The sequence below is a fragment of the Neodiprion fabricii genome, chromosome 6 (genome assembly GCF_021155785.1).
Source record: "Neodiprion fabricii isolate iyNeoFabr1 chromosome 6, iyNeoFabr1.1, whole genome shotgun sequence".
In the NCBI taxonomy this organism is placed as follows: Eukaryota; Metazoa; Arthropoda; class Insecta; order Hymenoptera; family Diprionidae; genus Neodiprion; species Neodiprion fabricii.
Window position 1 is genome coordinate 18270203 of NC_060244.1, and position 17139 is coordinate 18287341.

Below are 17139 nucleotides of genomic sequence, written 5' to 3' on the forward strand. Positions count from 1 at the left end.
GGGTATTACTCTTTACTCCATTATTAATGGTTTACAAAACCGAATGGCGGAACGTTGTTGAAATGTGGAACGGATCAAAGAGTGCGATGCGGAATAATTCGATGATACGATACAAAAACGCCCCCCTTGACACAGAGGTCAAAAAATAAAATGAGCAATTGATCGTCGGTCTCGGCAATTAGTCGCATGAAATTAATCTATCAGAGTAATCGGGCGAAAGAGACGCAATTTAAGGTAAAAGGCGATCTCCGGTTTATACGTATGCAATTAGAGCATGTAGGTATGTATTATTCTGTTACAATTCCATGCATTTTATTGGCAAGCTTGCAAGGTGAAAGGAAGCTTTTGCACATATATAAACATAATTAATTAATCATTCGATCGCTTCGTTCGTGACGGGAATAAATTATCTGTGTATTGGTACAAAATTATCATAAGTCCTCGAACGAGTCGATAATTTTAATTCAGGTTGCAGGTAAGAGCTATCACCGAATCGAATTAGGACCTGTCGATTAATTAAACGTCAATGTTTACATATTATTGAATTCGGGCTGGGTCGAGGTACGAGAGGAGAAGCTTGCTCGAAGCTTGCTTTGGCATTCCGTTTATTAAATACTTTTTTATTCTTAATAATATAATCATATTTTCATAGCATACGTCAGTTATTTACATGGGTTTCGGTATTTCTTTTTTTTTTTTCTCCTCTCCTTTCGGGTTTTTGGTATAGGTATCTGGATAGTTGAGACGAGCAGACGAATTTAGGGTAGATCGGCACTCATCTTGCGGAGATCGGCGAGTCTCCGGCTCTTCTTTTCTCTTCCTTGCAGCAATAAATATATATGTATACATACGGACCTAGAAACTGCGGCGTTGAATCGCCCGTAACGCCTTCCGGAGAACGATCGTTGACCTCGGACCTCTTCCTCCTGATCCTCCTTCTCTGCGGAGGTAACAACCGTCCCACATACAACAAGACTGTTCGTTACCTTCGGTCAAGTTTCTTTCTCCGAGTGGCCGTCGGGGATTCGGTCAGAAACGCGTGGCCCTCCCTAAACCGATGCTTCCCTCTCACGTGGGATAGAGGCTCGTAAAACTCGGTATCCTCCAGCTGACCGTCGCCAGCAGGGAGACGAGGAAGTTACTCGCGAGAATGGCGGGGCTCAGATTTCGCCGATCGCCCCCGTGCATTGCCGCCGGTTTTTCCTCCTCTGAAAATAGAAGAATAAAGCAAAGGTGAGGGTGCGGCTCGAGTCGTTCTCGGACGTGATTTTTCACCGCCATATCGAAATACGGATGTACAGAGGGTTTGATTCGTTCGGGCGGATTAGCCTGTTTTCATTGACGAAAATGAGATCAGCTGACCCCCCTCACGCTTATAATTCGTGATATCGTCGGGGTTGACGGGGAGGTTTCTTTGATCCCTGCAAAGCGGCGAGTATTTGCCGAGCCGTTTTCCGCTCAGCCGCGTCTTTTCGATGAACGCATTGCTAATCCGATGACCCGGGAGTATCGCCTGACCCGGGCCGATTTAATGAATACTTAATGCAAGCCCCTTCCTCGGCAAGATTCCACCCCGAGCGCGTTCCGTGTCTTTGAAATGAACGCGGTTGCGCGGAGGAAAATCTATGAACGGATTAGTAACGCGTGGAGTGGAAAATTGTTTTCCCTCTACTTGTAATTGGCATCGGGCAGATTGCGGTGCACAGGGCTAATCTGAATCCCAAAAGTTTAAACCCGTCGCGCTGTTGAACGGTTCTAACAGCGTTTTCCTCAGATACGAAGAACCCTCGTGTTCCCGGGGTGTTTATGGATCAGATACATAACCGGCGGCATCGCTGTGCCAAACTTCGAATATCACACCGAGGGGGTGAAGCAGACACGTTTTTCGCCTGCGGGATGCTAATTCGAAAACCCGGTAACCTCAGTGAGAAACATTATAGTTGTCACAGTGACTAGAAAAATTCAGTAAAACAGGTATCGTCAACTGTTTGAATATTGTTGGAATTACGAAACACGAGATACACGTTTTGCGCTATTGTCGATCCTTTTTTGGTAATTGCAATGCAAAATCAGTTTCTTCGATTTACTCTACTTTCTTAGTTAGATAAGGCTTTGACATCAATTTATTGTTGCACAAGCATTAAATTTTTGCAACAGTTACAAGAAAATATCGTAACAGTGATCGCAATGAGAAAGAATGGTAACGGATACTAGATTTTCCGGTAACAGCTAGAAAACTAATTTTCATTTTCTACCTGGAACTATATTTTTCGATTGTGGTAAAAAATGAAAATAGTTAAGGACCGAGCGTTAACCGGAACTAAAAATTTTATCTCAGTGCTGCACCCACCGTCTCGTTTTTTCCCTACTCGGGAGTCCATTGGAAGCTTCATTTCTGATTATGACTTGCCTACAATTTTCTACGGTACACAGGTGTATACATATTATCTATACACGTACATGTAACAATCCTCGCCGAATGACCAATGAACGGGGAATTGTTTTATGTGTGTATGCGGCTGGGCGAGCTCTCATCCCCTTGTTGCAGCTAACTTGGTGTATTCAAATTACCAGAGATATTTCATCTCGGTTTCATCGCGTTGCCCTGAGGGAGCGTTGCCTGGGTCGTTTCCACGCTATCGCCTGTTGTACGGTTATAGGTTCGATACTTACCCGGTTCAAGCAATAAATATCCGATTGAAAATAACGCGAATTTGAATAACGGTTCGAGCCGCTTCGCCAGAGACGGATTTTCAACATCGAATCGTTAATCCTCGGACCCGCTTCGATGTCTTCTGTGTTCAAAAATAACTTTACAATCATTTTAAATTAAGAAAATTATGCACAGAAACGGGGAAACGTCACGTTGCGCGACGTTCGAATTAAGGTTACAGGTGTATTCTGTACATATTGTGAGAGTTGAATATTACCGTGTCAAGCCGGACTCGGCGTTTGAGACAAGGATTAGGTGGGAGAGGAAATCCGTTTTAAACAGGGGACTCTACGAGAAGACGCCGAAGGAAGAACAGTGACTCAATACCTGGTAGTTCTCATTTCAATTATTCTTTGACAATTTCACAACGTGCCTGTCAACTTCATCAATGCTTTCTAGTCTAAGTTTTTCAAAAACAAGTCAAAAGTTGAGAAATTTATAAAGTGTATTAGCAACGAAAAGTGAAAGGCCGTCTAGGAAAATGAAAACTGCGGAACCGACTTCGACAACGATAAACAAAATCAAAGTTAAGTAAAATAAAAAGGGTCAACAAAAGTAACGATGATTTGAAAAAACAGACTAGTTATAGATGCATTGATATAAAAAAGCATTCTATGCATGAAACGCGTATTTCAATCTTGCGAATTAATTGATGGACGGATGAATGATTCAAAGTGAGTAATTTTTGCAACTTTATTTATACAATTATACACCCCTGATTTATTTATTTTTTAAAGAAATGAACGTGTTTTTAATTTTCACCTCGTCCGTGCAATTAAGCAAAATCATGATGTACAATATATTTTTTCACCCTTACTCCGGATATTGACAAAATAAATGATCCGTTAGATATACGCAAGTAGTTAAAACAAATCGTCACAATTTACATATAGGTATGTATCATCATTCTCAAGAACGTCGAGTGCGATCGGTGAGGCGCGAGAGGAATAACAATTTCGCTTCGGGCGAGACCCTTTTTACTCTAATTCAATGTTAGCATGGCTGCTGCTGGGTGGTAGCGAGGTATTTTGAAATGTTTCATATTCCATCAGATATACGGTTACGGGTGACGAGGCATGTATCCATCCGTCGGCGTATTCCTCAAGACAGGCAATAAATTTTTCATCTCTGTTCAGCGAGGCGAAATATCTGTGAATAATTTAACCCCGTTTCATATGGGTGAAAATTCACGTACGTGAACTGCACTTGGCTACTCCGGCCCAAGCGCATCTTAGTCGATAAGTTTTAGGGCTTCCGGACTAATGAAACCATTCGGTGAACCTCGATCTATCTACTGCTCATGCGCGAAGGCGGGAAATTTGAAATCTGTACAGTCAGAATGCGCGGTAGGTCGATTTTGGGGGCGTGGAAAAATTTCGGTGGTCTCGAAGCCTTCTGGCCTGTCTACTGACCTTCGATAACGTGAACTATGACGTATGCTGGCCTCGCGTTGCTCGGGACACAAGTGTAGTTGCCACCGTGGGATGGTTTCGCCTTATCAACGACCAATATGGAGCCCGTCGTCGTCGCCTCCACCCTGACACCAGGCTCCACGTCGTAGTTGATCATCCTGCCCTGGCGATACCAGAATAAATAGACCGGCGGCTCCGTCGACGACATCAGCTGGCACTCCAAACGTAGGCTCGAGCCTTGCTTGACATGGAGGTCTGGTGCTCCAGGTATTATGGCATATGCCTCGGTTACCTTCAGTCGGGCGAAATTCTGCTGGACCGGGTGCGTGGCGACCTGGAAAGAACTTTTGTAACCACCTTTTTCTGGGCATTGTTTTTTGCTAGGAGGTTCGCGTCGTGCAAGCGTACGGTGAAATTATATGATCCCGGAACCAAAGTAATGATCGAAAATCAACCGACCTGATGGAGGAAACAAAATGATGCCTAAACTTCACGTGTACCAAGGAAAAATGTTGGCGCGGACTTCTGTAGACTATAATTTGCTGTCGATCTAACGACATATGATGTCTGAATCTTCGAACTGACCGCAAAAATAGTTCCAGAGTGTAAGTCACACCAGCCACTTTTATCGCGACTTTTTTCACCCAGAACTGCAAACTTGATATTTTCAGGTTTTGGCCGCAGGAAGTTAGCCGTAATTTACATCACCCTCCTTCTCGTAACATATATGCGACTGTGTGTGTCTATGTCTTCTGAAGTTAGCTCTACGACTGTTTTAACGACTGTTTTATTGTCCATTGGCCGGACTCAAACGTACACCCGCTGGTGTTTCGACGGGATATAAACTCTCGAAGAAGAGTCTGCAAACAGGACCTAAATCCCCCATTTATCACGAAAAAATTCAAATTAGGGCAATAATGTATACTGTGTTTTGTAACTTTCCGCTTTTCCAAGTGATCCAGGAAGTTATTATTATAATGACCCCGTGAATGACAAGTCGAGTTCTCATTGGGTATCCACGTTTACGTATGTAGATAAAGGTTTTTTTAACCACTAATTCCTGTAACGGACACCTGAGTGCAGAGATCGATTCTTTCGTGCCAAACAATATCTCGAAAATGACTAAACGTATTTTTAATATCTTGGTCTCAATTAACGCGATTATTTCTAACTGAAAACTGTTTACATTTTTGATCAAAACTTGTCGAACTCAATCCATAGGCTTTTGCGAAAATGAATATTTTTTTGTCCGATAAAACTCGAAAACGGATAAACGAATATAAATGGAATTCAGGCGATTGACTTTCCTAAACTTCGAACTGATAGGGGTTTCAAAAGAAAAAAACAAAAAAAAAAAACGGGGCCAAACCATCGCTGAGTTATCCGTGTAAATAAAAAGTTTTCTATCCAATCTCTCCATTTCCGTAAACAATTTGGAAATGGCGTATAGTTCCGTGACTGATACTTCTATGCTAATAGACTTTTCTCTGGTGGTTCCTTGTTTTGTTCCATTCGGCATTCTGAGTAGAGAACGATTGAAGGAAAAAGAAAGTGTGAGAAGGACGTTTCACGTCAGAGCTGGTACTAAGGAGCATGTGAAAATCACCAAATTGAGATCTTCGGAATATATACGGAAGATCTTTGACCCCGGACTAGCCATCCTTGAGTTCTTGACTTCCCTTCGTGCACGAATCTGACATTTCCACGGGGCGGACCTTTGGAATCTAAGGCCAGGCTGACCGATATGTCAGCTCTAATGACCCTTCGCTAATTGTTCCCCGCTAGGCTAATCTCTTTTTAACTGATATTTAAACGCGCGTTTAATTCGGGCGGACAGCTTATGCGGTCCGGCGGGGCGGCTTTCGGATATATCGTAATTGGTATGCAGGGAGGGCAAATAGCCGTTGATGGCATCACCTGACACTCGTAGACCCCGGCGTCCTGAAAAGTGACTCCTCTGATTAGGAGAGCCCAGTCCGAGCTCGAGGGTCGTATCACAAAGCGACTGTCCACCGAATGCGTCGCTGCTCCTACGGTCAAAAGTTGGCGATCCCTGCGCCGGATCCACGTTACCTGAAACAGCAAAGGGTCTCAGGTTAGCCCATCGAATCAAACGGGAATTCAGTTTGCATTTTATTGATTTATTGATTGCGGGAATATACGCGACTGTTTCGGTCATTTATGGTTCGGAAAATTCGGAAATTGACTGTCGAGGAGGTTGGACAGTTGGGAATTAATTACTTTCGTCGATTTGTTCGCGAGATTGTCGCGTGTTCAGAGTAATTCATCAAATTTATTTATTCGTAAGAGCTATGAGGATTTTGCTTGAAATGCAAGAAAAAGATTCTAAAATTCTTGATTTCAAATTGCTCAAAAATGGTGGAAAATTTAGGAAATTCAGGAAAGGTATAATGATTTGTATTTTCAAAATCTAAACTAACCCTGGGATCCCCAATTGCGTTGAAATTTCGCCGAAACACGATCATAGTGAGTAAAAAAAGACTGAACGTGAACTTGCTCGCGTTTTAATTCCGCCTGTAATATCGAATCACAGGGTATAGTTTTCGGTTCTATTCGCCAAGCTGATTGACTGCCTCAGATTTTGATCGAAGTCCTCTACAGTCGGAATCCGTCCAGCGGCTCGATTAATGTAAGTGTCGGTGCCCCGCAAAGAGATGCAGAGAAGCTGTTTGAGCCGGCTGCAAGCGCGTCTCGACCTGCAGTGATTGGATTCAGATTGCCCAATCAATATTCTGGACCGTGGATTCTGGGGTGGCGTTCGTCGCCGCTACACAAGGCCTTATTACACGCGTAATTAGAACATCGCACACAGCTAATGCCTCCCAGGAAAGCAATTCTCCGGCAATATAATATCCGAGTCACTGCCTCGTAATCTAGGGTTGCCGTAATCCCTATCCTTCCTGAAGATGTCCTCCACCGTATCTCTCTCTCTTCGTCCTGCCGCAAGGATTTTCGCATCCAATACTGCGCGTTTATACGCGATCTCTCCTGAAACTTACCTCGTAAAGTAACGAGCTAACTTGCCCCGTTATCGGATGGGACGGACCAAAAACTAGTTCAAGGACGTTCCTTCTACACGTTTTACCTTCGCCTGGCTTTTCTCGCTAAACAGGACGTACGTTTTACACTTACTTACTCTTACTACTTTAGAATTTATCGGTAATACTTCCTCATTCTTCGTTAGTCTGGTCAGGTTTTGCCTCCTTAACGTTCGGTTAAGGATGGATTGGTTTTACGGTCTGAATCAAGTATTAGGGTCAGAAAGAAAACTGTTTAAAAGTCTCCAGTAGGTAGTTTTGTTTGTGCTAATAATGATCAACGCGAATAAAACAACGTATCTGTACTATAATGTATTGAAAGCGAATCTGATAAGATTTGAGTAACACGATTACGTAATTTATCAACGACCTTACGAAAAGGTTTTTATAAGCAGAAAGTATGATAATATTATTGAACTATACTGTTTTCAATCCATTTCTCATGTTTTTCGGCTGATTTTATTAACCAGAAAGATATTTAGAGATAAAGTATAAAAATATTTTCACAAATAGTTATTTCTAGAGTAGAACGCTAGAATTTTTTCGCTCCTTAACTTGTGTTTCGTACGGCCGGATGAATTCATCCTTAATATATCATGTATCCGAAGGATTTGCATATCGTTGAACCCTGGGTTTAATTTCGAAATGTATATTCTGTCATTTTTAGACTTCGATACATAACATGTATGCCTGTATGTATGCAATGAGAATATGTATATGCATACAATTGTTGAACGGTTTCGAAGTATTTTTATTTTGTTATTTTACTTTTTTCGTCGTTCCAACTCCAGGTGAGAGATTAAAATGGGATTGCAGGAACGACATTCGTTCCGAAACGATGAAGAGAAGGAGACATTCGTTCTCATTACGATGGATTGAAAACAGAGATAGCGAGAGCTAGGAAGGGATCTTTTTTCGCGTTTCCTTTTTCTTGCTTCCCGTCCAACTCCCGGTCCGGATGGACACCAGAGTTCGTTGTCTCCAGGCCGTACCGGGACACGGGAAGCCGCTAATCCCTACTTTCCCCGTCCTTCCTAATTTTCGTGCGGACGACTATTTATACATACGATCCTTGTTTCCCCGCCGATGCAAAGGTCCTGGCCTCAGACCTGTGGCGAACTTCGGGCTAGTTCCGTCAGCTTAGTTAAGCTTTTAAATTCCAGCTTTTCAAACTGTTCGCCACTCCTTTGAATTATACTCTTATCTCCAAGTTGAAAGTAGGTAACGGTATTATTGTTAACCATGGTGCCGCTTCGTGCCGAAATCGTATTCCGTCAAATTTGACGGAAGAATCAGTTTCAATTTCTGGTAAAAGTCAGTGAACTTTATCTGTATCGTGACAAAGGTGACCACTAGTCGTCGGTATCCGTAAATCGAAACGATTCGATCGATTGTTGGATTCACTTTTCAAGTTAGCGTAAGCTTCGTAATCGTTCACTGTCATTATCTTCTCACGTTTTATTGGCAATTTATATCCATCATCTACTTTCTAGCATAACGACTTTTCTTTGACAAACAAAATGTAATCAGCCCCTCGTATATTCGCTCGACGAGCCCTCCTAGCTCGCTCGCTCTTAGACGTAATGCTGCAACTCTTCCATGAACCACATTGTCTCGTATTTTCATCAGCTGCGTAAGCCTTATCTTATCAGGATACTCGCTCACAGTACAGCGTCGTCGTAACGAGATATTGCGGCGAAGCCCTCCCTGTATACATAACAATACGTAACCCTCTATAATACACACTTTTGTATTATACGATGCAGGCGCGGTGATAGAGAGAAAGAGAGAGTCTCAGCTGTAACGGTTTACGCAAAATGACAAAACGTTGTTGTACTTTTTCAAAGAATCCATACTCTCGCCTCAGTTCCATTTACGCTTTGATACGGTACGAGTAAAGGCATCCATTTCCGAAAAAGTTATACATGCCGACGTTGACAGAATTCGTGGCGTATTTTCAACGAGTTTATTTTACCGTCGAAATCGACGTCGCGAAAAATTTAGGGCTTGAACGATTTAAGATTCGGAAAACTCTAGACCCAGAGGTTTGGATGAATGTATTGGGAAGATCGATGCTGTATTGTAATAAAGTGTCTCTTCTTCTTTTTTCGCGTAGAATTCGGCCGGCACAACTCTGTGCTTGTAAAACACTCCTTCTCAAACAAAGAATCCCATTTCGCATTGGAGAAGTCCATTTCGGGAAATCGATTAATCGGGGTTTAGTTGTCTTGGACTAGAGTTCCCAGCTCTGACGTTTCGAAGAGTGAAAAACTCGGTATAATACAGGGATGGGTCCATCCGAGTGAACCACGCGAGTCGTGAAGCGACTTTCTCTTCTGCGTCAGGGGAAAAAAAAACTGCCGAGTGGAAAATCCGTTGGAAAATCCACCGGAATCAAGTTCGGCCTATTGTAAACTGGAAACCAATTTCGCTTGTCCTTGTACAGCAAGGGTCAATATCGTCTATACCTGTATATGTATACTTTATCCTCGCGATTTTAACCTGTCTCTCTGTCTCTCTCTCTCTCTCTTGGATGGATCCGAACCCGGAACACTTGGTTCGTTCGATTGATCCATGCTCTCCGTGAGACTTGGAAAACACTCTTCTTTGAGTTCTTCCTTTTAGTGCCTACTCGTTCAAGAGAAGTGTACCGGGTGACTTCGGGGGATAGGGGAATGTCAAGTCGTTGATAAGTTCCTTGTTCGATAGTGGTCTGCTACCTCTTTTCAAACTTCAAATTCGCCTTACCTAGTCATTTTACCTACAAGCTTTCCCATTCTTCTGAAATCCCGTTAAAACTTTGTTCCAATTTCAAATTCTCTTCCAATAAGGTCGTAAACGATTAGGTGAAATTTGTTAAATCTCAAAGTGAACTTTAGTCAAATAAACTTAAAATACAACGTATCGCATAATGTAAGGAAAGATCAGTCTCTATAAACTTTTTAAGATAGTTCAACGCAGGGTGCTATTATACATGCTGTTTAAAATAATTTTAATAAATGTTTTGAAGTTCGCTTACGGCTCTCGTCGTTTTACATCAAAATGAAAATTGACACATTCCTGCACATATATATACATATATATACATACATATATATATATATTTATATTATATATATATAAAACAACCGAAGTCTTGATACAAAGTGCCTTATTTTAACCTACTTAATTGTTTGCCCTCCTCTGCATTATATATTTCGTTTCGTACTACGTCCAGCTGGATGTAATTATAAGTACAGGAGTTTAGGATTTACAAGACTTGTTTTGAGATGACTAAATTGCCGTTGCTCGTTCTCTTCTGTTCTTTTGAATAAAGCAGCAAATAGCGTTAATTAAAAAGTTTTATACAATCCGGCGTTGCAGAGTCTAAGACGAAGACGGTTCCCTTTGGTAACTCAGTACTCATAACGTTCTCTCAAAGTAACTGCGGAAAGGTCGTGCGTAAATTTAGCTCTAATGTTCGAGTGCCTCAAGCCGCTAAAGCTGCTCGTGAAATGTCCCCGGATGACGGAATAATCCCACCTCAATATTCAACGTCGATAAATACATCTGCGTATACATAATGTACGTTTATACGCCTAAGCGCACCTTGTACCTGATCGCGCAAACGGGTTGCTACGGTTCGCAGCGTGGCGTAATTAATTTATCCAATTGATGCCTCCCCTTGAGCTAACACTCCCAGTGGGTATTACATCTATAGGGCGTGCCTAGCTCGTGACTCGGAGTTATTCGGTTGCGTAGTTCACGCGAACTTTCCTAGGCATCTGTACGATCGTCTTGTCGGAAAAAGTTTAGCCAGCCCGAATACAGACGTCTTTAGTTAAGACTTCTTACGTCTCGTGGAATCCAGCCAGATATGCTTGCGAATACGAATAACGCGACGGTTAACGATCGGTGTACGTTTACACACTGGATAATCATGCCGTAATAAGTATTCGCAAATTTCAATCGCTCGAGCCGGTTTTCATACCGAAAAACTACTCCAACGTTGGGAAAAATGTTGCTAATCGTAAGAAGTAGCAAACATACGCTCTTGGCTTTGGTCACACAGGCATCGAGCAGCCGGGTCTTTTGGGTCCGTGGAAAGCTGCTTACGGAGGACGCAATATCGTTTTCTATATCTTTACTCGTACCTGGGGGCCGTTTACTCCCGGTGTTGTGACGTAAGCTCGTAAATTTCCTGCACCTCGCGGTTCTCGTCATCCGACAATGTCTCGGGGAGACGCTGTTCTAGTTTCTAAGGATTGACGCGTCGCGGGAACAAAGGACCGTTGTGATATGGCTCGTTCATGCGCGAGTTTTGCTCCTTTTTCTTCTTATCTTTGGTCCGAGGAAAGAAGGACGGAGGAAAAATCCTTTCGAGAAAATAGGAAGCGAGAGGCGTGATTCGCATCCAGATTGAGATGAAATTAATTCGAGCAACGTCGCGAGGTGTAATCAAGTTATTCGATTTTAACTAATGGTGTACATTATGCTTTGAATCGAGTCTTTCCAAAGTCTCGTCTATCCGTTAATCAAGGAACGAAGGCGGAGCTCGAGGAATGCTGCTCCGACTTTTTGCTTCCTTTTTTTTGGATGGTCTGTATTTTTTTTTTTTTTTTTTTCATCGCTAAGAAATAAACGTTCCTCGACGTAGATTGTTGTAAAAAGAGGAATTGATTAATTTCAACGTTTTCACGCTGCTTTGCGTTTCTTATTCTCATACAAAACGTCCTCCATCTCGTTTCGCCTTCTGGCATCTGATTAAATAATCAAGCAGATAGAATTAATTGCTCGGTTTTTTTCCGTCTCGTTTATTCGTACTTCTCTGTCTTTGTACACCGAAAGGTCAGGTTACAATGGAACTGATTGCAACTGATTCCACAACCCGTATTTAATATCGTTTACCAGTGAATTTTCTTCGTGTATAAGTTACGCCAACGCTACATAGTTCGAAGTCAAACTGACGATCTTATTTTGCACAAAACGAGAGTATAAGGTACTCGCATGCAATATTGCTATTGGCGAAGTTTTTTTCATTCCGTAAATTACGCACAGTCAACACAATTGAAGGCTTCCTATTTGAAATCCTAGATAAAACGAAACATCCAGACCCTAAAAACTTCAAAGTAATTCAGAGTAATTGTATTCTATGAAATATTTACGTCAACGTTAAACCGCAAAGTAATTACATGTATATTACCCGGGAGGCTTGGGATTCGAAATGACGATTGAAATATCAACGCGATCTTTATTTCACCTCAGTGTTATAATTGGTAAATTCCTGGTGCACCGAGTTGATACGATCGACGAATAAATTCATAAACAGTCGAGTTAATTGCGTATGCATGATTACACACATTCGTTCGGCATAAAAGTGTTACAACTCACTTGGGACATATGATTGTAACTTTCTTGAAACAGGCGATACGACACGTATCCCAGCAGTTCCACGCTTACAACGTATCGACTCGTATCGTACAACTCTGCAGTGAAAAGTACACGATGTAAAATCTTTACGACGGTCAACGGTGAGCACACATTTTTCCTTGATCCGCATCCAGTCGAGTGGAGTGAATGGTGTAATTGAAATTTGTCGAAATAGCCAAGATTTCATTTGAACGCTGGACCGAATTGCTTGCGGTGAGAACGAAAGCTGTCTCTTCCTCCTCTTCGCCCCGTCAAATTCGGATCAAGTCCACTTTTCCCGATGCTCAAACGGCGATAAAATTCAAGGGAAAGGAATTACTGCCCAGGAGCGTGAGGGGCGAAATCTCGGAGCGAATTACTCGGCGCCGACGGGAGGTAGTTGCTGGCCCTCGACTCTCGTCTGGGCCTCTGGATTGCGCCAGGTCAAGTCGAGGGCCGGAGGTTAAGGTGAGAGGAGGTGGCATGACCTACAAAATCTTGGCCCCCTATTATATTTCACGCGATACCTGCTGCCGAGCCGCAGAGCGACGTTTTGTTACGGAATTTTTCCGGAATCAATACCAGCCTCGCCCGAAGCTCTTACCTACACACCGTGCAGACTCCGACGGACGAAAGCTCCTTTCCACCTTTTCTCAACCAGATGAATTCATCTTTTATTCATGTTTCGTTGAACCGGTACGCAAACGCTTCAACTCGTTTCACCGAATTACAGACTGCTCAGGGTCGCCTTGTATGTTCTTCTATCGTTCTTTTTTTCCCCTCTCCATCTCTATTGTATAAACAATTTGGCTTCATTATTTCCTCATCCTTTACTTTTCTCATTTTTTGTTCAACGGTCACTTCGGACCAAGACATCGTTCCACAATTATTTTTTTGCGTGGTTTCATCGTCGCTGAAGTTGAGATAAAAGAATCTCGTTCGCAATTTATTCATTGGAAATACAGGTTGCTCTTATTTTCAACATTTTCGAACGCACGATATTTTATTCTTAAATTAATATGCATGCAGTTTTTAATATTTGATATCACTTTTCCATCACTCTCTGTGGTTAATTAATGCACCAGTTATTTATTTTTGTACTTATAGCATAGACAATAGGGACGAACACATTGTCATTTTCCCATTGTATATTTTGCAGATGCAAAATGATAAGATAATATAATTGTTTTGTTCATGCGATGTGAAACTGTATTTGAAAGGGAAATAAAATAAATAAAAACAAACTCTCGGCTAATACTCTCGCGTGTTTGAGTCAGCGAGAATAATTTGCGAATCCTTTTCGTGCTACATATGTATAAAGCTTGCGGAAATTCCTTGTGCAAATAAGCTATGGTATACAGCTCTGCGTTTGTATAATTTATTCTATAGGATATATATATATACGTACACTCATACATAAAAATTATGTGATTGCATATCGTCGACGCTTATTCTAATGTCTTCAGAAGCTCGAGGGCAAAATTGCACGTCCTGCGCAACCAGCTGAGGTATGATATAAAATATATTCCAAGATTTTCCCCAGGATGAATAAGATATACGTTCACATTAACGAGCGATTTTCAAAAGCCGATTAGAAATTAGGATCAATTTATCGAACACTGCTGAAGTGTTGGAATATTTCGTGAAAACACACGAATTTCCTTTCGGTGTTGAAAATATCATAAAAAACACATCAGCATAAAACCGCTAATCGGAATCCTCGCAAGCTCACGTGGCCACTCTGATCGCGTGCTGCAGCTTTTCGCTATCTCTTTGAAATCTCTGCGGGGGATTTCTATTTTTCGTTTTAACGTTGAAACGAGAATTAGCGTATTTTTTTCGCACTTCTTACTTGCCTGATTTGATATCTGTCTAAAGGCTTTAATTGAATTCTTAACTTGTTTCTGAATCAACTTCTGAGTTTCAGATGTATGTGAAATGTTTGCTGATTTGATGCACGGCAACAAATGTGCTTTCTTCCTTCAGGTACGTTGAAAATACGTACAGATTCAGGAAAGGAATAGCTGTGCGATTTGTATCAAAACTTGTGAGGAAGTGACTTTGGCTCGAAATAACTTTTGGACTACCAAACATTCGTGGGGATCGTGGAGCTCGAATGGTGAAAACGAATTTCAAGGAGTAAAACGACAATGAAGGGTGCCAGAGTGCTGCCTCTCCGAATGGGCATATAAATGAGATATTTTGTAGGTCGTTGGTTGTTTTTTTTTGGGGGTCGCTACACTTTTCAACTCCCAAATAGCACCAGCAGTGATATACCAACAATGATATTGGCACTAAATTGGAAGCAAACATTTTGAAGGTCGATCAAAATTTCAGTCGATAGAAAAAATAAATGATGTAGCAGCATAAAATAGTGGAATTCTCAGCAGAAATTTAGTCATTTATGTTTCATTTCAAATCGCTTCAAAATAATTGAAAATTTTGCTGACTCGTTGTTAAAAAATTTTATCCAGATAACTGTTTTCCACAAATTCGCTGAAAAACTTTTCCTCGTCACGTTGGAATCGTGAATTATTTAATTTCACAGCATTGTACCGATATTGATTACGATCAGTAAATAGCAGTAAATTGCGCAAAGTGCTAAGAACCAAATTTGTTCCAATGAATTTGTGGAAACTGGTACCTGATAAAATGAACCATCGCAGAGTGAAGTCGAACGAATATAATACATTTATGACCATTTTGAAGAAATTTGAAACGAATTAGCATCAATATCCAAGGGTTCGTTTCTAATTTTAGTATTTTAGATCTTTGTATTTTTAGAAAGATCTTCTCAGCTGATGGAGATAATTATTTGTTAAGTACTCAGTGAACGACTATTTCGTTACGAAATTATTGAAAAGTATCAACTTCCGGTCAGCCAACCTCCTTAAAGAAGCAAATGCCGATTTCTCTGTTCCGGTCCGAATGCGGTTCAATCTTTTCAACGATTGCTGATAGACCCGGCTCAGCTTTATCTTGTCGGGAAGTTCTGTTTTGTATTCGTCTCAAGCCACTGCAAGCCCTCAGAGAATAGCTTCGCGCTTCTCCATCTCTACCGCAAAGTGTCTCTCCTCGCTTTCGAGTTGGCCAATATTTAAAGAGATCTTTTATTTCCAATTGTATTCTCAGCTCTCGTCTTTCAATTCTTCCTTTATTGCTTCCTTTTACTCGTCGTATTTATAAAAAATCGGTTTTAATGCGTCTCAATTGACCGGTTTAAAACTTATAGCTAATTTTCGTTGTATTCGACAGGCTGATTCGATTATTGAAATCCCGTTATCAAGATGTTGATTGATACTTTTCGAAAGGGCATGTCAGCGAAGATTCAAACTTTTTCGATTGACAAGAAACTTCAATGATCCATAAGGTTTCGTGAAAAAAATAATGATTTCCCTTTCAGTTTGGATTTATTATATTCAGCTACGTTCCAAGATATTGGTTCAGACGACGTGGGAAATTGATAAGATTCGAAAAAAACTCTTTGCGTCGACATTTTTTTCACGTATAATATCAAGTGATTTCACAGCCATTCTTGTACCATAAAATATAAAAGTTGCTATCCAACGTGCAAATCTGATGATTATGCTGCAAGTCCAATCATCTCTAACCAAATTCAGTGATTCAACGTTGTCCGAAATTACGTATTTAAAGTTTAAATTTACTCACAATGCCGGCTCCTGGATCCGTGAGCTTGCAGGGAAGGGTAGCAGTGCTTCCAGTCTGAGCGAGGACTTCTCTGATCGGCCCGTCTGGAATCTCCTCATTTTTACCACTGGGTCCGTTAAGAGGTGACGGTAGGTTGTTGGAAATGGAGTTCTGCTGGTGCCTCGCATCGCCCTCTGCGTAAAAAGGATCTAAATTATCCAAAGTCTCAATTTTTTGAAATCCTGACGATGGAGACGAGACGCAGAGCTGAAGGGTAGAAAATCGATTACACCCAAGTATTGCGAAACGTGTATTTCGGTACGCGCAGCTTTATATTTACCCGAGGAGTCTTCCGAACTCCTGTGTAAACCGTCGCGGAATATACGACAGGTATATTGATTACCCTTCGACATGCGGAAAGGTGAATTTTATCGTTTTGTCCCCCAAGCTCTTTTTGCAGTTGCAGAAATCGAGCGTGCAGAAAGTAGCCAGCGGCGTTTTTGGGGGGTATACACGGGGTGATTGTTCAATTGCATGGGAACGCAAAGGCGAAAAACATTGGGTGAAACTTCGAGCACCGGGGTCTGGGAAACTCGGAAGTCCGGAAACCGCTTGATCATCGACAAGTTTCACCCTGGCAACATTTCGGTCAACTGTTGGACCATTAGAAACGGGACGGCGAAACCTGCTCGCGAGATTAATGCGACCACCGAGAAAGTTCGCGTTTAAGACGTTGCGCCCCAGCAACTGAGGGAGAGGGACAGAGAGAGAGAGAGAAAGGGAGGGAGAGAGAGAGTATATTACTGTAACTTGCCGAGTCGTCTGGATAGTTGAGTCTATATATATATATACATATAAGTTAGTTCACGCAATTATATCACGGCTTTGCGCTAGCTGATGACTTGTTTTCTTTGTGCCG

General features: G+C 41.7%; 1 protein-coding gene across 3 annotated transcripts in view; it reads right to left on the reverse strand.

Moving 5' to 3' along the window:
• Window positions 1-638: 638 nt before the first annotated feature.
• LOC124184777 (limbic system-associated membrane protein-like) overlaps window positions 639-17139 on the reverse strand; it is a 53938-nt gene continuing 37437 nt past the window's right edge. For 2 of the 3 annotated variants that reach the window (XM_046574858.1, XM_046574856.1), the window contains 4 exons: window positions 16242-16414; window positions 6043-6198; window positions 4126-4459; window positions 639-1208 (listed from right to left, as the gene is read on the reverse strand). In XM_046574858.1, the coding sequence (XP_046430814.1) occupies window positions 1069-1208; window positions 4126-4459; window positions 6043-6198; window positions 16242-16414 (803 nt within the window). In that variant the 3' untranslated portion in view covers window positions 639-1068. Of the gene's footprint in view, window positions 1209-3407; window positions 3863-4125; window positions 4460-6042; window positions 6199-16241; window positions 16415-17139 lie in introns of those variants that run through there. The other variant, XM_046574859.1, reaches the window with a different exon arrangement.